This window comes from Polypterus senegalus, chromosome 14 (assembly GCF_016835505.1).
Source record: "Polypterus senegalus isolate Bchr_013 chromosome 14, ASM1683550v1, whole genome shotgun sequence".
In the NCBI taxonomy this organism is placed as follows: domain Eukaryota; kingdom Metazoa; phylum Chordata; class Cladistia; order Polypteriformes; family Polypteridae; genus Polypterus; species Polypterus senegalus.
Window position 1 is genome coordinate 21,005,938 of NC_053167.1, and position 21,281 is coordinate 21,027,218.

General features: G+C 40.3%; 1 protein-coding gene across 1 annotated transcript in view; it reads left to right on the plus strand.

The window, feature by feature from the left end:
* The first annotated feature begins 8,124 nt into the window (after positions 1–8,124).
* The window catches only part of LOC120514847 (brefeldin A-inhibited guanine nucleotide-exchange protein 2-like), a 144,082-nt gene continuing 130,925 nt past the window's right edge, over positions 8,125–21,281 (plus strand). Inside the window, exon 1 of the mRNA XM_039735452.1 lies at positions 8,125–8,427. Within this exon, the coding sequence (XP_039591386.1) occupies positions 8,295–8,427 (133 nt within the window). The 5' untranslated portion in view covers positions 8,125–8,294. The remainder of the gene's footprint in view (positions 8,428–21,281) is intronic.

The following is a 21,281-nucleotide window of genomic DNA, read 5'->3' on the forward strand; positions in this document are numbered from 1 at the left end:
CATGGAGCAGGTGGCAAAAGCATGTAAAGATTTTGGAGCTGACAGTTAACTAGATCAAAGGCTAAATATACATCACTTGAAAAGCGACAACTTGCAGCATACTGGGCCCTTTTGCATTGAGAGTCAGACAGGACCTGCTACGGTAAAGTTACATCGCTGGGTAGGTTAGAGACAATGGCCTGGGAGCAAGAGTAGGCACCAACCAAAATTAGACTCTATGTAAATGGAAATGGTATCTGCAAGTGAAAGCGCATTTTTGAAGGAAAAGACGCCGGTGCATTACAAGAGACCAAGGCAGGAGCTGTGGTATATGAGGATCCAGATTGAGGTTGGGAGCATGCACTGATACAGCGCAGACTAAATAACACCTGTGTCATCCAGGGAAGTCTTGCTGTTTAATGAGGCACCCACATACCATCAACTGACTCCAGAACAACAAGAAAACAGCTGATTCACAAATGGGTCAGCAACTGTGGAAGGAAGATAAAAACTTTGGAGTGCAGCCTCACACTGAAACCATCCTTCAACAACAGTACGAAGGAAATTCAACCCAATGGGTTGAACTTGTTGCTGTAGCAAAGGCCTTGTTATAAAATAGACACTTTCCTAATTGTTCTTTATATGGATAGCTTGGCAGTTTTTCAAAGACTAACAGTTTGTATAACTATGCGGAAGAAGGCTGCCTGGACTATTCATGGCAGAAAACTATGGGGTGGCAGAGAATTGTGGGAGCAGCATTGAACAGAGGGCAGAAGAGGGGAAACTCTCATTGGCCATATAGATGCACATGCCCCACTGGTATCTCTCAACAGGATTTATAACCAACAAGCTAATATGATAGCTGCTGTTTGCAAAATCAAACTGGAAGAAACCTGTACAGAGGATATATGAATGGTGTCACCATGCTGAGGTAAATGTAATTGAGCCATCATTAAAATCACTGGTAAGGCAGGCTCATGAAACATCTGGGCATGTGGGAACAGTAAAGTTATATGAATGGTGTTGTATACCAGCCTCTAAAGACATTGGCAATCAAATAATGATCAATTGTCCCACATGTACAGAAGTCAAACAATGGCCCCTACAAAAGAAGGCAACTGCCATACTTAAGAGATGAAGTGGGTCAGGGCAGATCTGGCAGGTGGATCACTTTAGACCACTGCCACAAGAAAAAAAGCTCTCAGCTGTTCCTCTACTTTCTCTTACACAGATTATCCTCATGTTTGAAGTGACCGAGGTAAATATTGTTTGGACCAGAAGGAGCTGATGCACCCCCTACACTAAAGTCTTTTGGGCTGTTGATAATCTAGGAACAGAAAAATATGAGACATTAACCCTCACTCTTATCAAGAACTGTACGTGGCAACTACAAGACAAGACACCTTGTCTCCATTTTCCATGAAACAGGAATTCCCTTAACAATTGCCTTTACCTGTTATGACTTATGAGGACACTGAAATAACTCTAACTGTACATAATAATGTACTGTATTTGCTTTGTTGGGTATGATGAACTGTAAACCTGATTCTAACGGTGCTCCTTGTTGGCAAAGTGAAGGTAGGGGGGTGCAAAGATGACTGCAGTATCTACAAAATGATGTAATACCATATGTGTTCAAAAGGATGCCAAAAAAACTGAAGGTACCAGTGAAGTTAGGGAAATTCATAATACAAGGAGAGGAAAAAGTTATTTATTTGATGCCACTTTACTTTGACAAATGAAAGGTTGTAAAAAGAAATGATAGCACACAAAATACTGACTGTATCACTTGATATCAATGTTAGTGGATTTGATATAAGACATTATAATTTTCCAAGAGGAGAGAATATGGTACCGACCGGTTTCGATACAAATTTTAATTGCAAAAACATAGAATCCTTAAGGGCTCCTCATAAAGTTGAAGTAAAATGAAAGACAAAATGAGTCCTTTGCAGAGCCGTAGGAACTGATGTAGGAGTAGGAGGTTTAGGACTAGGGTCTGTCAATACCTCTGATATAGGAGTATTATACAACAAATTATCATCTATTGGTGTAAAACAAGCAAACAGTGGCTCATTGGGGGTCAGATTTGGCAGACAAACATTCAACAGACCTGCTTTCTTGGAAAATTCATCATGGGTGGTTAAATAAGTCACTATGGACCAGTTTAAAAGGATAATGGGCCATAGAATCAGCTTGTTACTTAAAACAGATTATTGCTACACAGCAGTATTTACATTTTAAGATGGATTGGGGATTAGAGGATCCACAACACTGGAAAAAAAATTAAAATTACCAGCAAGGTGGTGGTTGCAGCCAACATTCTTTATGTGTGAATCTGACAAGCTAAATTTCATGCAGCAACTACCGCAGAAGACAATAATATTTGATACCCCTTCCATGTTCTACCTGTTTTACTAGAGGGAAGATGGTGGACACCAACAGTAGATAAAAATGGTTAGACATGAAAAATAATACTGTGGAATCTGCCTTTTGTTATACCTTGCAAAAAGGGTTAATTTGTCAAAAGGTTGGAACTTTGCCACAACCCTGTTTGCATGCTTTAGCTGGAGACTTTTATTGGCTCCAAATAGCAGTAAAGTCCACTGAAGTGTTCCAAACTGATATTACCTCTGCATGTGCTGTGAACATACATAACATAACTTGAAGTGATGGCACCCACTATTAGAGTCCATGGGTATTTTGTCGTACCAATGTTACTACTGTAAGTTGTTACTACCAACTATTATGGAAGGACTTATGCTTTGACCACATGGGAGGATACACATTGGGAAGCAGAAGCTAACCCATCTCTCCGTTTACAATTTGCCTTTGAAATAGAGTTACCTAAATATAAAGCTACTTTAGAGCATGCTAAAGAATATGAATATACTAGGGATCTAATAGTAAGACTTAAAACTGATGAAAAAAGAGTAATTACCTCTGCAGAAGAAATCAAGGAGATCTCCAAACACTCCTGGTAGAATTTTTCACCAAGTGGTCACCATCTAGGAATAATGTGTTAAAAGTTGCTATACACCCTATTATGTTGTTAAGTGTTGTTGTAGTCATTTTCACTATTACAATACTTAATCGGCATAAACTTACAACTCTATAAACATAATTGAGGATTAGTATGCAATGTGAAGAGGGATCAAGCACTTTTTGATCTATGGATGAAGCCCTGAAGGATTATTCACAATCATGCCATTTAAGGGTGGTTTGTAGGCAGTAGGCAACAAAGAGTTAACAACAAAAAATGTCACTATGCTCTGTTCAAGTACCTGTCACACAGAACCTGAGCCTGCCCTGAAACAACTTAACAAAGACATGAAGAATGAGGAGTGGAAATTACTAAGGCTGCCTATTGTAGGAGAGCAGGTGTAATCTAAAACAGTCACCATTCGTTTTGCAGCTCTGGGGTGCTCCATACTCTGGGTTTCTGCATACTTCTTACCATGTGTGGTTATGCATGTTTGTCTTTTGATGTGCTAGGTCAGTTATGTGCTGCTTAAAAAAGCCTGTGCTCTGACATGAACTGTTAACTGTGGGACCTTATATAGACTGGTTTGTGCCTTTCCAAATCATGTCCAATCAACTGAATTTACCACAGGTGGACTCCAATTAAGCTGCAGAAACATCTCAAGGATGATCAGGGGAAACAGGATGCACCTGAGCTTAATTTTGAGCTTCATGGCAAAGGCTGTGAATACTTATATACATGTGCTTTCTCAATTTTTTTATTTTTATGGGGGGTTGTGTGTAGAATTCTGAGGAAAAAAATGAATTTAATCCATTTTGGAATATGGCTGTAACATAACAAAATGTGGAAAAAGTGATGCGCTGTGAATACTTTCCGGATGCACTGTATATAGTCTCGGGTTAAGAAACATGCTATAATCTCTAATGAACTCATTCTCAGGGAGTGGGCGACCCCTGCTGGACACAAAAGGTCAGCTCAGGTTTGGGTACAGCGTGCTGCTGCACCCACCATGTGACGAAACAGCTCGGGACCCTGGTTGGCAACCCCCAAGGCAGACATGCGGTCCAGTCCCATTCCCGGAACTGACCATCTATCTTCTGCAGCCGGGTGTTACGAGGGTGTCCCCTTGACCTGGTCCAGCCACCGTGTGCCAAATTACCCTTGTGGAATCGTGACACATGGCCATATTGCCGTAATTGACGTCCCCTCTCAATGCAGGTAATGTGCCTCATTTGGAACTTCGTGAGCAACCGGTCATTCTGATCCACGACAGTATTGACATTTTTTATAATTATTAATGTAAACAATCTGCAGAAAAAGATGATTGCTTTTGTATTCAAAGGGAAAGCAAATACTAATAAATGCTAACAACCTTTTGGTTTGGTGTCTCTTTCTGGTCAACTGTTGTAGCAGACACTTTGTGTTCTGGTTGTTTCTAATGACATTTCCTGTATGAAATGTAAATGAAAGCATAAATAACTGCCTAATTTATAAGTATTTCAAATTTCATTTAATGTTACTGGAATGCCAATAATGCAATGACTATATACTATAGAATTTAACACAATAAAGTATTTGCACATTTCCAAACACTGGCATTTTTGTATCTCTAATGAAATTATGTTTGGTGTGTCTTGCTGCTGCTCTTCTGCTGTCTGACTGATTGCTACATCTGTGACATGTCCTTTATCTGGAGCATTCTTGGGCAGCTAAATAATGCCATTATACAGCACATAGTTATCTTGTAATAATGATGACAAGCTCAATTCTGGATGAAAACTTTACACAGCCTATAGATTTTTTTGCAGACTCAGAATTGTATCTAAGCATTGAAACAGCACACAGTGACAGCTGGTACAAAACCTAGGCTAATGTTACCGTATCAACTTGTAGATTAAAACATCCATCACATGTATTGTTGTGAACAGAAATATAATGTAGCATAACTCATTTAAGGCCTGTCTCCTATTATGATGTATGTATGTATGTACAATTAACAAAATTTCTTATAATGTCCTCTACAGCCAAACATATTCTGCAATGAAGAGAACATTTCCTTGTGGTCAAATTAAATGATGTGATTAATTCTATTATTATTATTATTATTATTATTATTATTATTATGATTGTTTCTGTTTTAGACCAAATACTAATATATAGGCTGAAAAACTTATGTTAATTAAAATTGTTAGAAAATAATATGAGAAACGATGAAACAACTCTTTTTTGCTACTAGCTTTAACTTCTACTGTTCGTCTATATTTGCTTGCCTTTGAAGGTTGGTTACACTCATGCTGAAAATAGTCTTAATATTTTCTTTTAAGCGCCATTTCTGCTGTGAGGGGCTATATGACTATAATGCATGGAAAACATCAAACTCTGTAGTCAAGTAGAGGTAGTAGGTCATTTGATTTAAAACAATCACTTTAAAATATAGTCGATTAGAGTAGAGCATGTAAGCATGTAAGCTAATCGTCTGCTGTAAAAAAAAATGCTTTACCATTTTATATTGTTTTAATTACTATAACTCTCAGACTGTAAGGAAATTCTCTCAAAGTTGGTCATGTTTTGAGATTTTGCAAGCGGACATTTTTTACCAACAATTCAAGCACTGCTGCTCATTGGGTCATCACAAATCGTGAAAAGCTGCAAAGAAACTCTGCCGATAATCGCATTTGCGCTCCATGAGCGGTGTGGTCGAAGGTAGACTTCTTAGGCATAAAACCAGACTGTTTCAGTCGCTGGTAGATGAGCAAGTGATCACGGATCCTATTGAGGATGACCCTAGCAAGTACCTTACCCAGCACCAAGAGCAGTGTTATCCCCCTGTAGTTGCTGCAATCCAAGCGATCACCCTTCCCTTTCCAGATAGGGACGACAAGTCCCGTTTTCCAGTCAGTTGGGATGATGCCAGTCTCGCAAATGGAACCAAAGATTGCTTTCAATACCAGGAGGACAGCCTTAGAGGATGCTCTTGCAAAACGGCAGGGTCTACAGAAGTGCCCAGTTTGTGAATTTGTGAATACAGGTTCACTGAATTAAACATATTTAACACTTATTTTAATATTCTTGAACCTGTTTACATGAAAGAGCACTATTTGTGACATACAGTGGGCTCTAGGCTATTATTTGTGTCATGTTTACAGAATAAGAATATGGCATACTGTATGTATGCTTGACAGTCTTATAAAACTACCAATAGAGTATTAAAATGTAGTTCTTTTAATGGTTCATTTGTTCCTTTTAAAGTATGTCACCCGAATTATTAATGCTACTATTTAGCATGCCAGGGCACTTTCTATGCATTTTCACTCATCAGTCTCCATATGAAGATCTTCCATAGCTCCATGTAACAATATCTCACCAATTAAATCAATTGATACTTGTCAAAAACTGCTGTGACGACAGTTTAAGTAAATGAAACGTCATTTGGCTGTTGAATCTTAAGGAGCTATGTCATCTTTATTTTTTCCTCAAAAATGTAGCTACCCTTTAATTTTTGATATTCTCAGACAGTTATATTTATTTCTTTATAATTCTTAACATCTGTTCTTAATAGGGAAAATATATTCATATTGTGGATATCAACTGTATGTGGCGTCCACGTGGAAAACCAAGAATGTGGACCCACTTGTTGGTTTTCCGGTAAGTTTTTAGTTCAATATTCATTTGTGCATTTATACACAAAATTATGAATGTTAACGTTTATATCTTGATAATTACAGGACAACCTAGCTTCAAAAGATGCCATATTGTGTCCTGCTTGGAGCAGACAACAGGATAAAGTAGATCACTATTTGCTATGTGTTGAGTTTTGATTCCTTACATACAACTACAATATTTTTTCTTTCATTTTGACAGATCATAGCACTGTTAACCGTGTATTCATATGGGAACATCATTTTCAGGTTTTACTGGTAGCTGAAAGAGAGATCATTTTTTTAGATTCTCTCTGACTTTGGATTATAGTTAAAGGTTCCAATTTTGGCCTTGTTCTTTGGCCTGTGGCTTTAGTTACAGTCTTATTCTAAGGCTGCAGATTATATTTCTGATTTATTCTATGGTTACAGGTTCTGGTTACAGTTTTGTTCCATGGGTACATGTTTGAGTTGCATCCTTGTTCTATGGTTAGAGGCTACAGTTGCGGCATTGTTCTTTGGCCAGAGCTTCTAATTTCTGCCTTCTTCTGATTACACAAGTGTCTTTTAAGGTTCAGCCTAGAGACGCAGTTGTTTAATCAACAGCAGAAATGTAATGTTCTCTTTTCATTTGATATTTCAGACAAATTGCACACTGCGTTGACCCCAGACCTTAGACTGAGAAAATGGGCAGACATTTTCAAGTAAATGCTTTTATTCTTTTAGAGTGTTGTCTGTTGACTGCTTAACATTATATATCATCTGTGACATCTGTGACAATATTTTACAAAAGTTTTCGCGGTGCCCCAAGAAAAATCCACGGCGCACCGGTGCGCGTTACTCGACAATGTGTTACACAATGACAATAAAGTACTTAAATACTTTTATGTTTACAATATACCCCTCATTTATTTTTTATATTTTTACCTTATATCCATCCATCCATTTTTATCCATCCATCCATTTTCCAACCCGTTGAATCCGAACACAGGGTCACGGTGGTCTGCTGGAGCCAATCCCAGCCAACACAGGGCGCAAGGCAGGAACCAATCCCGGGCAGGGTGCCAACCCACCGCAGGACACACCCACACACCAAACACACACTAGGGACAATTTAGAATCGCCAGTCCACCTAACCTGCATGTCTTTGGACTGTGGGTGGAAACTGGAATGTAGGCTATAATAATATATGTAAAGATTAAATATTTCTATGTATAATGAAAAATGAAAAAAGAAGTGCTTTGTAAACAAAACGAAGCTATTTCAGTGATAAACAACGCATATACAGTAGCGAGGAGTATGACAAGCTTAATCCAGCCCTGAACACAGAACGTACAAAGAATCTGTGCAAAACAACGGATATTTTAATAATGTTCTCATTATGGTCAACTAATGTGGTACTGGAATGTAAATACATCAAGTTGTGAATCGGCATTCGCAGTTGAGATCGATCTGTGCCGTAAAGTGAAATGTTTAGTTTTTATTTATTTTTACTATTAAGCGCATGCGGAGTGTGTTATTCAAGGTGACGTGATCACATGACTGTGATCAATACCATGGCGGCTCTGCGCTGAGGCAGGACTTAAAACAGCTGCTACGAATGGTAATATGAATATCTGCTTCCGCTTTATGTTGTGTTCAGGAAGACTGTCGATTTGAAGACCTCTACATTTACCTATCACTGCTAAGAGAAGATGAAGTCGGAAGATGACAAAGGGAAAACAAAAACCATGTTTCTGTCGCGGGCTCTGGAAAAAATCTTATTTGATAAGGAGGTGAAGCGCAGCCAGCACGCACAGCTCCGGAAAGCGTGCCTTATCGCCCTTGGTAAGGAAGCCCTTTTCGCCTTTCGTATGGTGGGAACTTTATTTCTCTATTATAGTCACCGACATTGTTTTATTGTACATTTCCTACAAGCTGATAACGTGGCCTCCAATGTGCGAGTTCACTTGTGTACACATACTGTTGTCGGAGGTGTGTAGTATACCTAGCAAGTAGCTCTGACTGCGCTTTCAAGGTAGTTTAAGTATATGGGCTACACTCATGTTAAAAAGTTAGTTATGGGACGAGATTAAATTGGTTCCGAACAACGTGCGACTACATCTTTCTTTGGTTCAAATGAGGAAGAACTTATCTCGGTAAAGAAGAATTTAAGAAACCACGACTAATGTCGAGTGCATCCTCCAACCTGTCCACCATTTAACGGTTAGGTGTAAGTGACTTTTGTACGGTGAAGTGTAGTTCTCATATTAATTACTTCTCTAAATATTTACATACCTTTAAATTGCCGTACATTAAAATTATTGGAGACAAAATGTACAAGTACTCTACGGGATTTTCGGTACTGCATTTAATTCTGTAATTTGAAATGTCATCAGCATGTTGCGCATAGGCAGGTGGTAAAGTTTATTGGGTACAGCAGATTTCAAGATTTACACACTGCTGCCAAAATTTTATATTCTTTATTTTTTGGGAGAAAAATGCCACAATAGAGTATTCTCTGGTACGCAGATAGATACTTTATTAATCCCAAAGGGGAAATGCTGCTGGAGTTTTTCACATACTGTGGGGGGGGAACGATCTCCTCATTCTGTCAGTGACCGCAGTCTATCGCTGAAGCTGCTTCTCTGTCTGGAGATGATACTGTTCAGTGGATGGAGTGGATTCTCCATGATTGACAGGAGCCTGCTCAGCACCCCTCGCTCTGCCAAAGATGTCAAACTGTCCAAATCAGTGCCTACAATAGAGCCTGCCTTCCTTACCAGTTTGTCCAGGTGTGAGGCATACCTCTTCTTTATGCTGCCTCCCCAGCACAACACCACGTAGAAGAGGGTGCTCGCTGATAGAACATGTGCAGCATCTTATTGCAGATGTTAATGGACGCCCACCTTCTAAGGAAGTATAGTTGGTTCTGTCCTCTCTTGCACAGAGCATCAGTATTGTCAGTCCAGTCCAATTTATCATCCAGCTGCACTCCCAGGTATTTATAGGTCTGCACTGTCTGCACACAGTCACCTCTGATGATCACGGGGTCCATGAGGGGCCTGGGCCTCCTAAAATCCACCACCAGCTCCTTGGTTTTGCTGGTGTTCAGTTGTAGGTGGTTTGAGTTGCACCAATTAACAAAGTCCAAAGGTTCCTATACTATTCCTGCCCACTCCTGATGCAGCCCATGATAGCAGTGTCGTCAGCGAACTTTTGCACGTGGCAGGACTCTGAGTTGTATTGGAAGTCCGATTGTATATAGGCTGAACAGGACTGGAGAAAGCACAGTCCCCTGTGGTGCTGCTGACCAAAATGTCAGACCTGCAGTTCCCAAGACGCACATACTGAGGTTTGTCTGTAAGAGAGCTCACAATTCATGCCATCAGGTATGAATCTACTCCCATCTCTGTCAGCTTGTCCCTAAGGAGCAGAGGTTGGATGGTGTTGAAGGCGTTAGAGAAGTCTAGAAACATAATTCTTACAGCACCACTGCCTCTGTCCAAGTGAGAGAGGGATCGGTGTAGCATGTAGATGATGGTATCCTCTGTTCCCACCTTCTCCTGGTATGCGAACTGCAGCGGATCGAGGGCGTGGCGGACCTGTGGCATCAGGTGGTGAAGCAGCAGCCGTTCCATGGTCTTCATCACATGTGATGTCCGGGCCATACACTCCATGGTCTTCATCACATGTGATGTCCGGGCCATACACTCCATGGTCTTCATCACATGTGACGTCCGGGCCATACACTCCATGGTCTTCATCACATGTGACGTCGGGGCGATAGGCCTGAAGTCATTCATCTCACCAGGATGTGATACCTTTGGGACTGGGGTGATGCAAGATATTTTCCAAAGCCTCAGGACTCTCCCCTGTTCCAGACTCAGGTTGAAGATGCGCTGTAGAGGACGCCCCAGCTTCAACGCACAGGCCTTCAACAGTCATGGCACTACTTCATCTGGACCTACTGGTTTGCTGGCACGAAGTATCCTCCGCTCTTTGCTTACTTGGGCTGCTGTAATTGTGGGTGGGGGGAACTCTGTCCTATGCTGGTATCAGCAGAAGGATGGGTGGAGGATGCAGTACTCTGAGGTGAGGGTGAGAGTGGGTTAGGGTGGTCAAACCTGCTAAAAAAGTTTTTTCAGGTTTGCTTTCTCCCTGTCTCTCTTGATGGAGGCACCCGCTTTGAGCTGCAGCCAGTGATGATCTTTATCCCATCCCACGCTTCCTTCATGCAGTTATTCTGCAACTTTTGCTCCAGTTTTCTCCTGTACTGCTCCTCCGCTGCCCTAAGCTGAACCCGGAGTTCCTTCTGCATGTGCTGATGCTGATCACCGCATTTAAAAGCACTTTTCTTCTGGTTCAAAAGGCCCTTCATGTCACTTGTAACCCATGGCTTATTGTTAGGATAGCAGCGTACTGTTCTTGCTCGAACTACAATGTCCATACAGAAGTTGATGTAGTCAGTAGTGCAGTCAACAACCTCCTCAATGTTCTCACTATGGGATCCCTGCAGGATATCCCAGTCCGTAGTTCCAAAGCAGTCTCTCAGAGCCTGCTTTGCCTCAGGGGTCCACTTCCTGAATGGTTGTGTAGTTGTGGGTAGCTCCCTCACTCACTTGTAGTGAGGCTGAAGCAGAAGCAGGTTATGATCTGCTTTCCCAAGCGCAGGCAGCAGGGTGGCGCTGTAGGCGTCCTTAACATTTGCATACAGTAGGTCAATAATCCTATTTCCCCAGGTGTTACGATCCACACACTGTGAGAAGGCAGGTAAGTTTTGTCCAGCATCACATGGTTAAAATCTCCAGAGATTAGCACACGCGCTTTGGGGTGCTGTTTTTGTAGTTTAGCAACAGCGGAGCGGATGATGTCACACGCTATCTCCATGTCCGCACAAGGAAGGATGTAAACAATAACCACAATGACCTGTCCAAACTCTCTGGGTAAGTAATAGGGATGCAGACTTATGGCCAGCAGTTCGATGTCCCTGCAGCAAGTGGAGATTTTGACGTTTTTATGACCAGGGTTGCACCACCTTGTGCTCGCATAGAGAGCGCGTCCTCCATCTTTCCGCTTCCCGGTATTTGTGTCTCCGTCTGTTCTAATTGTGCTAAACCCGTGTAGCTCCATCTGGGATGCTAGTTGTTAGCCACGTATCACACAACAAACTGCATTCTCTGTAGGTCCTGATATTTTTCACCAGAGCAGCCAGTTCATCGATCTTATTTGGTAGTGAGTTCACATTTCCCAGGATCACAGAAGGCACCGAAGGTTTGTATTGCCACTTCCTTGCTAGCCACTTAGCTCCAGCTTTGCTGCCACGATACCGCCTTCTTACCTCATCAGGTAAAAAGGGAACCAAACTGGCACAGGCCTTTGTTCTCAGCGCTAGAAATTTACTACATGAATAGACAAGTCTTGGCTTGTAAAAATCCATGTCCAAGTAGTAAAAAGTGTCCAGGAAACTGGTGCTCGAATATTTAAAAAATAACTCCTTTTCTTCTTACCAATCACAAACTTTATTAAAATTAGCAGAGCAGCTGGAAAAGAACATTCTATACAAATTATGACAGCAAGTGGGGTGCCCTTCAGGTTATAGTATGCTTTGTTGTATGTGTACAATGTGTATGTGTGCTGCTGTTCAACCAAACAAAGTAAATCACAATTAATTAAACCACTAGAAAGTTTAATTGACATTAACTGCATATTATTGTAAATTTTGTTAATACTAAGGGGCCCTGCCCCCTGCTTGCTTCGCTCCTCAACCCCCAGGCAGGCGCTATGCACCAGCCACTTCGTGGCTCTGCCGCTCACGTATGGGTAAGCAGATGTACAATGTAATCAGATTATTTTCATGGGAACTGTTACATATGCATAATAGAACTATTTTACAGTACAGTGAGTAGTTAACCATAGTAAAACGTAATAAATTGAAAGAAAATTATGAGATTCATTGAGTTGTATGTTTCTGTTCTGTTTGGCTTTGAAATTAACATGCAAATACTTTTTAAACTTACTCTTTTACTGTAAAGCTTAAGTAAAAACAATATTTGTAATTAACTCTTCTTCAATATCGCTTTGAATTTTGATTCCGTGTTTGGACTATCATTTCTTTCTCACTAATAAATAAACCTACTTTTTGGAATGTTTGTCCTTGTGATTTGTTAATTGTCATAGCCAAAGCTATTATAGCGGGAAACTGTAAAAGTTTTAATACAAATGGCATATCAAGATCTCCTTTGATATCTAATGTTATCCGTGGAATATGTACTACCTTACTTCTTGCCTGTTAAAATTTTACATATTGGAATTGTTTGACAAATTTTGAATACAGCTAATCTTGTCCCATTGCTAATACATAAATTGCACAGTAACATAACGATACATCCTTCTTTCAACAGTAATTTAGCCGGTGGAGATATTCTATATATCTGCTCTATTACCACCAACTGCTTCAGCATAGTCTATTGATGCACATCTAATCAATTTGCCCAGTAACCAATCGGCAATTTTGTGAACACGAATATATTGTAGATTTGGATATTTTGCCCATAGTGTTTGTGGATTTCTCTTTCACCAAATAAATCTTTTAATTTTCGCGGATGCGCCTCTTCGTTGGGAAGAAACACTACTTTTCCCTGATGACAACACAAAATTAGATGATCTACAAGTCTCCAAGTTAAACTTTAAAGCTGAACAATATCTACTGTACATACTTTGTCATATCACCAATGTCCATATAATTGATTTCTTTTTGCTGTTTCGTTATTTCACCGAGGAATAATTTCCGTTTGTTAGCGCTAATGCGATCTTTACTATCAGTTTTTTGAGACTTTTGAATTTTACTACTTTCATAATCTTGCTCTGCATGTGTATTGCACCAATGTTTTTGAATCTCTTTACCACTTTCTACTTTGTCTTGTACTCCTTTGTCTTTTATTTCCAATGCCGCTTGGACCTGCTAGGTTTTCAATTCCACTTGGTCCACAAATTTCATGTTGTTCAGCAATGATGCAGTCTCCAGTGGACCATACATGTTCATTTGACCTTGGTTTCAACTAGACTAACGGCAGAGCTCTAACTACTCAAAAGTCATTGTGAATGTGTTGCATCCGACCTTTGCTGGGCGGTATGACCAAAATTCTATATCATGGTGTTTTTCAAAATTGTACCGGTTTCACAATATTCAACTGTATTTTTTTCCCATGCATGAGTTAACCACATTTTCCACTGCAATTACTGCATTAGACTGGCTAAGAATAACCCATTCCACTGTCATGAGAATTGTACATTGTACAAAAAAACATTTTAATGTGCACACAAGTATTAATACAGGTTTGCATGGCCCCATAAAGTGATAGATTTCAAGGAGGGGGGCAGTAATGAAGAGAAGGAATCACATTGCATGACAGTTGCAGTCAAAATATAGAACCTTTTTCTATTGAACAAATTTTGCAAACAACTTAAACTAAAATTTTGATAACATTGTCAACCATTCAAAGAGGCATTTAGACTTAAATGTAAAATATCCAGAGGTACTTGTCGAAAGTTGTATTGCACTGAACATGTCTTAGAAAAGGAATGAATAGTAAATATTTTTTGTAAACTAACTACACTTTCTGTTAATGTTAACAATTTATGGCTATTGACACGTTACAGTGACGTTTTAAACAACTTTAACATCATTAAACTGCATAATATTTCAACTAATAAATAATAACAATAACATAAATAATAGTGCAACTTCCAGTAATATTATTACTTCAAAACGGTATTCACCAAAATAAAATAAAATAAAACCAGTGCAACTGTCATTAAGGCAAATTGCATTAATATGGACCTTGTTTCAAGCTAAGCTATATACATAAATAATAAAATTGCAACTTGCATTTATAATGCTATTTGTGGTATAGTAGGTTCGCGGCTTCAGACAAAAAAAGGTCTGTTTTTAAATCCAGTTTGCCGTGGGCGTGATTGCATGACCTTGGGGAGTTGATGAGGTGATTGGGGCAAGTCGCATCCGATCATTCTCAATTGCTTCATCGGAAAACTGCAGCGTGTGAATAAGGTGCAGACGTATATTTATGGGCCAGAGTGGGGCGAGCAAAATGTAAGACCTCCCAATGGATCTGAGGAGTGACTGAGTGAGTGTGAAGGAAGACAGGAGGTGTGCCGACCTCGGACGGTCTGGCTGCACAGTGTGGCGGCAGCTTAGACGGTGTTGGCAGAAAGCAGTTCGTGCTGCAAAGACCTCCACCAGCAACGGCAGTGAAGAGTGAGCCTTGGAGACAGAGGGTGGTGTACTGTGATCGGGCGAAGAGAGAGATTGCATTTTAACCTTTATTTTAACAGATTTATTTATTATGGATTTTATCCCCACGTTTCACTTGTTTTATGGATTTGCTATTTATTTGGGTACTGTATTTTTCTGAACACTGCACAATGGACACTTTTGGTTTTACTTTTGACTGTTTTTAACAAAACCACTTGAGCACTTTCCACCATCCCCTGGCTTCAATGAGATTTCCCAGCTTATCTTGGTCATAACCATCAATGGTGTTGGTTCAACAGACTCCTATATGGGAATAGGGATCATCACACTGTTACACAGTAACCAGGTACATTGCACAGTATTGAAAAAAATAAAATAAAACAAGTACAACTTGGCTTGCAGTATTATCCAGTAGTATAGAAACAGTATTCACACATTTGAACATAAGTGTCCAAATCCAAACTTTTAAAACCAAAGTATCTTCAGACAACAGGCACAGCACCTTTTTTTTTCTTCAAAAGTTCTTCTGTGTCATCATGTTCAACTTTATCGTCTGCTTCAGCTTCCGTTTAGGAATGTTCTAAGTCCATTTTCACTGCTCAATACCTCCACTAACGCATGTACTCCGTTGCATGCCTGTTTAGCTATGCAGCAAGTGAAAAAGGTCCCCCCTTAAACAGTTTCCTACTGCGCCACATTCTGAATGTTGTTTAGGTTATTTAAACTGGTGTTCCGGTATAAGAAAAATCCATATCATAACAAAAATGGTTTTTAGTATGAACCAGTATACTGCCCAGCACTACGGTTACCTCATAATGTTCAAATTGCCTTTACTTTTTGATTTACCCTTGTGTGTATATGTCCAGTATGCAAATCCACACTTTTGAACCAATCTCTGCCAAAATTTGCACATGCCCTGTCCTAACATTTAGTTAAATATATAAATACATATATACTCACAGTCTATCTCTCTGTCATAGTCATATTAAGGCTTTATGATATATTTCAGCATTGTCATCGCAGTGTGTGCATGCACAGTGGTAGCATTGCTGGACATGCATTGATATTTATTTATTTAATTATTATTTTGCAAAGTCATTTCACAAGAATAACTTGTACAAACAAGTCACACGAGTGTGAAGTAGATATATGAACAGAATTGAAAGAATAAAAAGCAAGCCACATACAGATACTTATATCAAAACATGTTGTCAAGTAAAGCATATTAAATAATAAAAACAAAGTTGTCATGCTTTTACCTTTTTGCTGATTTTTATTACTTAGGTGTTACCCTGGTTCAAAGTCCACAAACTGTAATGACGTAACAACTTGTTAACAGTTAATTTAGACAGAAGGCAGCAGAAAGAAACTCATTCTAAAATGCATAATAGCTTAATATTTTGGTACTCGCATAGTATTTTATGAACTGATCATTTCAGGAGGAAAACAAAGAAGTGCTTTGGCAGATCGAGAAAATCTCCCCACAGCAGCAAATGGGATGGGATGGGGCAACAAGCTCTGAGCTGCCCACATCTCACGATGCAGATGTGGATAACGTTACATGGGAAGATCTGAAATTCTTCACCCTGCCCCCCTTAGAACCACAAAATTCTGTATGACAAGTGCAAAGTCAGATCTGAATGCTATCTAGAGTTACTTTGGACATGTTTGCCATACAAGAGTGGTTCCAAATGGCACTGAGAAATCACTGATGCAGTAACATTTCACCTCACGAAAGAAATGGTTCCAATTAGCACAGTTAACAAATACAGTTTTAAAAAGATGTTCTAGTCACTTGACAAGCGGTATTTAATATCATTACGCTACTTTTTTCATGTTGCCATCCCACAGCTATATGAGAAATGTATGACACACATCAAATCAGAGTTATCAAAAGTGGAATATTTTGCAGCAGCAATGGGTTTTTGGTCCAACTGTAAATATGTGTGACCATCCACTTCCAACTAAAAAGTTGTTGTTTGGAAACAGCATTTTTCCCCATAGGATCATGCAAGTGAGAACATTGCAACAGGTTTGAAGGAAGCATTGGCTAGTTGGGGTCTAGAAGAAAGACCTCTAATTTGTATAACGGACAACAGGGCAAACGTAGTGAAAGTTGCTTCTCTTAACAAGTGGACCAGGCTGCAGTGCTTTGGCCACAGACTGCATCTCGCAGTTGGTAAGTTTGGTATATCTGCTAAGCTGTTTCACTAAGCAATTCGTCCTAAAACTAAACATAACATTATTGTAGCAGATTGATCATGGTATTGTTATAACATTTGTATATGTTGTGACGGGCGGCCGGGGCCCATGCCCGGCTGGGATGCCCCTGCTGCATATGATCTGGGGGAGCAACCATGGGCAGCTCAATACCCTCCCCTGGACACTTGGGAGCAGCCTCCCTGGTTGACGGTCATTCCCCAACGTCCTGCAGGGCTCTATGGGAGATGGAGTCCTCCACAGCCCGGTTGGGAGCTGGGGAGGCCGCTAGGGGGTGCTGCGTGGATTCCACAGCCCGGCTGGACAAATCTTCAGCCCCACCCGGAAGTGCAGTTGGGACCAGGTGGTCAAGCACCTGGAACACTTCTGGGTGGGCTTAAAAAAGGGGCAGCCACCACCACTCAATGAGCTGGACTTGGGAGGGAGTGTGAGGATAATTATTATGTTATTGATAACTTGCAGGAGTACGAATCTATAACTGATGAATTTCCCAAATGAAAGAAACAGAACATAGAAATAGAACAAACAATTTTCTGAGTCACATTTCTACTTTGGATTGTGTCTGCTGTGGCATTTGAGACGCCCTTGAAATAGACTTTTCTCGGGCATCTGAAGTGGACCGTGGAATTTTATGTCTTTTTTTTTCGGTGGCATGGGTACATTTGCGTAAAGCAGGAGAATTATAATGTGTTACATGGTATTACGTACGGAATACGCACCACAGTGAGAAGAATTTACTTTATTTACACTATGTCAGAAAGGGAACAAATCATAGACATATCTAGATAGGCGCCATATTCACCGTGTTGCCCAGTCAACACAATATGTCAGCGCATCTGCCCTATTGTGAGTGGTAAAAGTGCCATTTAAACTAATACACGTAGACGTGAAAAACTGCGTTTTCTAATGTAAAAACAATAACATTTAAAACGGTATTGTTTACATACAACAGATTTTGGCGAATTGTTTAAATGTAATTATTTATAATCATTTATACACTAATAAATGCAATTATTAAATAATACTAATACTAACAATTTTATTATTATTATTATTAAATAGTTCCTTCCATGTAAGTAACATTTCGCGGACTGCCTTCTTCCATCTCCAAAACATTTCTAGACTTTGTCCTGTTCTTGCGCAACACAGTACTGAAGTATTGATTAATGCCCGAGTCACCTTACTTATAGATCACTTTAATGCTATTCTATCTTGCATCCCACAAAAACTTCTCCATCGCTTACAACTTCTTCAAAATTCTGCAGCCAGGATAATAATAACCTGATGTTCTAAATCCACTGAACATATTACACCGATTCTTTCTTTCTTTCTTTCTTTCTTTCTTTCTTTCTCTCTCTTTCTCTCTTTCTCTCTCAGCTTCCGTGGCACCCTGTTAACTACAGAATACAATACAAAATACTGCTCTTAACATTTAAAGCTCTCCAAAACCTCACTGATCTCCTACAGACTGACACCCCTCTCACTCACTTAGATCCTCAGCTGCAGCACTACTTTCTGTACCACATGTCCGATACTGCTCTGAGAGCTCGAGCATCTCTCATAATGCTCCTCAACTCGGGAATTCTCTTCTGGCTCATATACGTCAGCTGAATTCAATAACACATTTTAAAACACCAAACTTACTATTATCTGCTTGAACCAGCACCGACTTACTATACTTGGCCGTCCAGCGGCGTTACTGTAGCATTCGAACATTCTTAGCCAATTATGCAGGACTGCGTCCGTGTTTGCCATGTTATGTTCTAATTACAGAATCAGAGTCCCATTGCATGGTTCTAACTTGTATTGACGCGAACACCATACATACGGATACTTTAAAGTTATATATAAGGACTAGCAAAATACCCGCGCTTTGCAACGCAGAAGTAGTGTGTTAAAGTAATGAAAAAGAAAAGAAAGCATGCATATATATATATATATATATATATATATATATATATATATATATATATATATATATATATATATATATATATATATATATATATAATATAAAAAAATATACAAATCTATACACATGCATATATAGTAATCCCTTGCTGCATCGCGCTTCGACTTTCGCGGATTTTATATGTAAGCATAACTAAATATATAACGCGGATTTTTCGCTGCTTCGCGGGTTCTGCAGACAATGGCTCTTTTTACTTCCTGTACATGCTTCCTCAGTTGGTTTGCCCAGTTGATTTCATACAAGGGACGCTATTGGAGGATGGCTGAGAAGCTAACCAATCGGAGCACGCAGTTAAGTTCCTGTGTGCTGAATGCGGTGTTAACCAGGAAGTCTCATCTCGCTCATTCAGCATCAACGTGTTTCGCTGTGTAAAGAGTTGTGCTCTTTTGTGCTTATCTTTGTGCGTAGTCAAGCCCTTCATTATGGCTCCAAAATGATCTGCTCCTGCTACTGCTTCAGGGTCTGTGCCCAAGCACCAACGGAAGATGTTAACGATTGCTGAAAAGGCAAATGTTTTGGATTTGTTGAAGGAAGGGAAAAGCTACACCGCTGTAGGATGCCATTACAGCAACAATGAGGCTACGATTCTTTTTATTTAAAAAGTAGGAAAGGAATATAAGATCTACAGCCGCAGTGTCCTTTTAACCAGGGTGCAAAACGAGTTGTAAGTGGATGTCATGAGGCAGTAGTCCGGATGGAATCTGCTTTAGGGATTCGGATTGAAGACTGCCATGACAAGAGCAACGGCGGTGCTACACAGTCACCTGAAGTGGCTCCTTTAGAAGGGCTGTAATGCTCTCCTTTGTTGTGCAATAAAATTAAATTCATCGTTATCGGACAAGTCGTGTTATTGTTGGTGAGTAACCATAATTAATTTTCTGCTTACAGTACTTAGTACATGTATGTACATTTAGTGTCACTGTACACACATTTACTGTATACAATTTTTCTTGCATTATACGTATTTATTGCTGGTGACCTGTCTATCGTAATGGCTGTAACATATGTGATATAGGTGACACTCGATATCTTTAAAATAATATTTAGGTTTTACTGTATATAAACAGTGTGTTTACATAATTTCAATGAATCTTACCTAATATCTAAGAGAATCCAAAGGGATTATGCTGTATAACTGTGCTGGGAATATTTATAAATGGTGTGGTAGAGTTTTTATAAGGGCTTAAAATATATAAAAATAACCATACAAACATATGGTTTCTACTTCACGGATTTTCACCTTTTCCGGGGGTGTGGGGTCTGGAACGCAACTCCCGCGATCAAGGAGGGATTACTGTATTGACCAACTGTATGCAAACATTAAAGACGCATACAGTGCCACCCTGCTGCCTGCTCTTGGGAAAGCAGATCTTAAACTGGTTTTGCTTCAGCCTCACTACAAGTGAGTGAGGGAGCTACCCACAACTACACAACCATTCAGGAAGTGGACCCCTGAGGCGAACTACGGACTGGGATATCCTGCAGGGATCCCATAGTGAGAACATTGAGGAGGTTGTTGACTCCACCACTGATTACATCAACTTCTGTATGGACATTGTAGTTCCAGTAAGAACAGTACGCTGCTAGATCATCACTGGCTGCAGCTCGAAGCGGGGTGCCACCATCGACGTGGAGAGAGCAAACCAAATGAACAACTTCTTTAACAGGTTTGGCCACCCTAACCCACTCTTGCTTCAGAGTACTGCACCCTCCAACCATCCTTCTGCTGATACCAGCATAGGAGAGACCTCCCCATCCAGAATTAGATCGGCGCAGGTGAGCAGAGAGCTGAGGAGACTTCGTGCCATGCAAAGCAGCGGGTCCAGATGGAGTATCGCCACGACTGCTGAAGGCCTGTGCGCTTTTGCAGGGTAGTCCTCTACAGCGCATCTTCAACCTGAGCCTGGAACAGGGGAGAGTCCTGAGGCTTTGGAAAACATCTTTTATCACCCCAGTCCCAAAGGTATCACGTCGTCGTGAGATGAATGACTACTAGTCTGTCGCTCTAATGCCACATGTGATGAAGACCATGGAGTGGCTGCAGCTTCACCACCTGAGGCCACAGGTCTGCCGTGCCCTCAACCCTCTGCAGTTCGCATACCAGGAGAAGGTGGGAGAGCGGAGGATGCCATCATCTATATGCTACACCGATCCCTCTCCCACTTGGACAGAAGAATTGGTGCTGTAAGAATTATGTTTTTGGACTTCTCTAGTGCCTTCAACACCATTCGATCT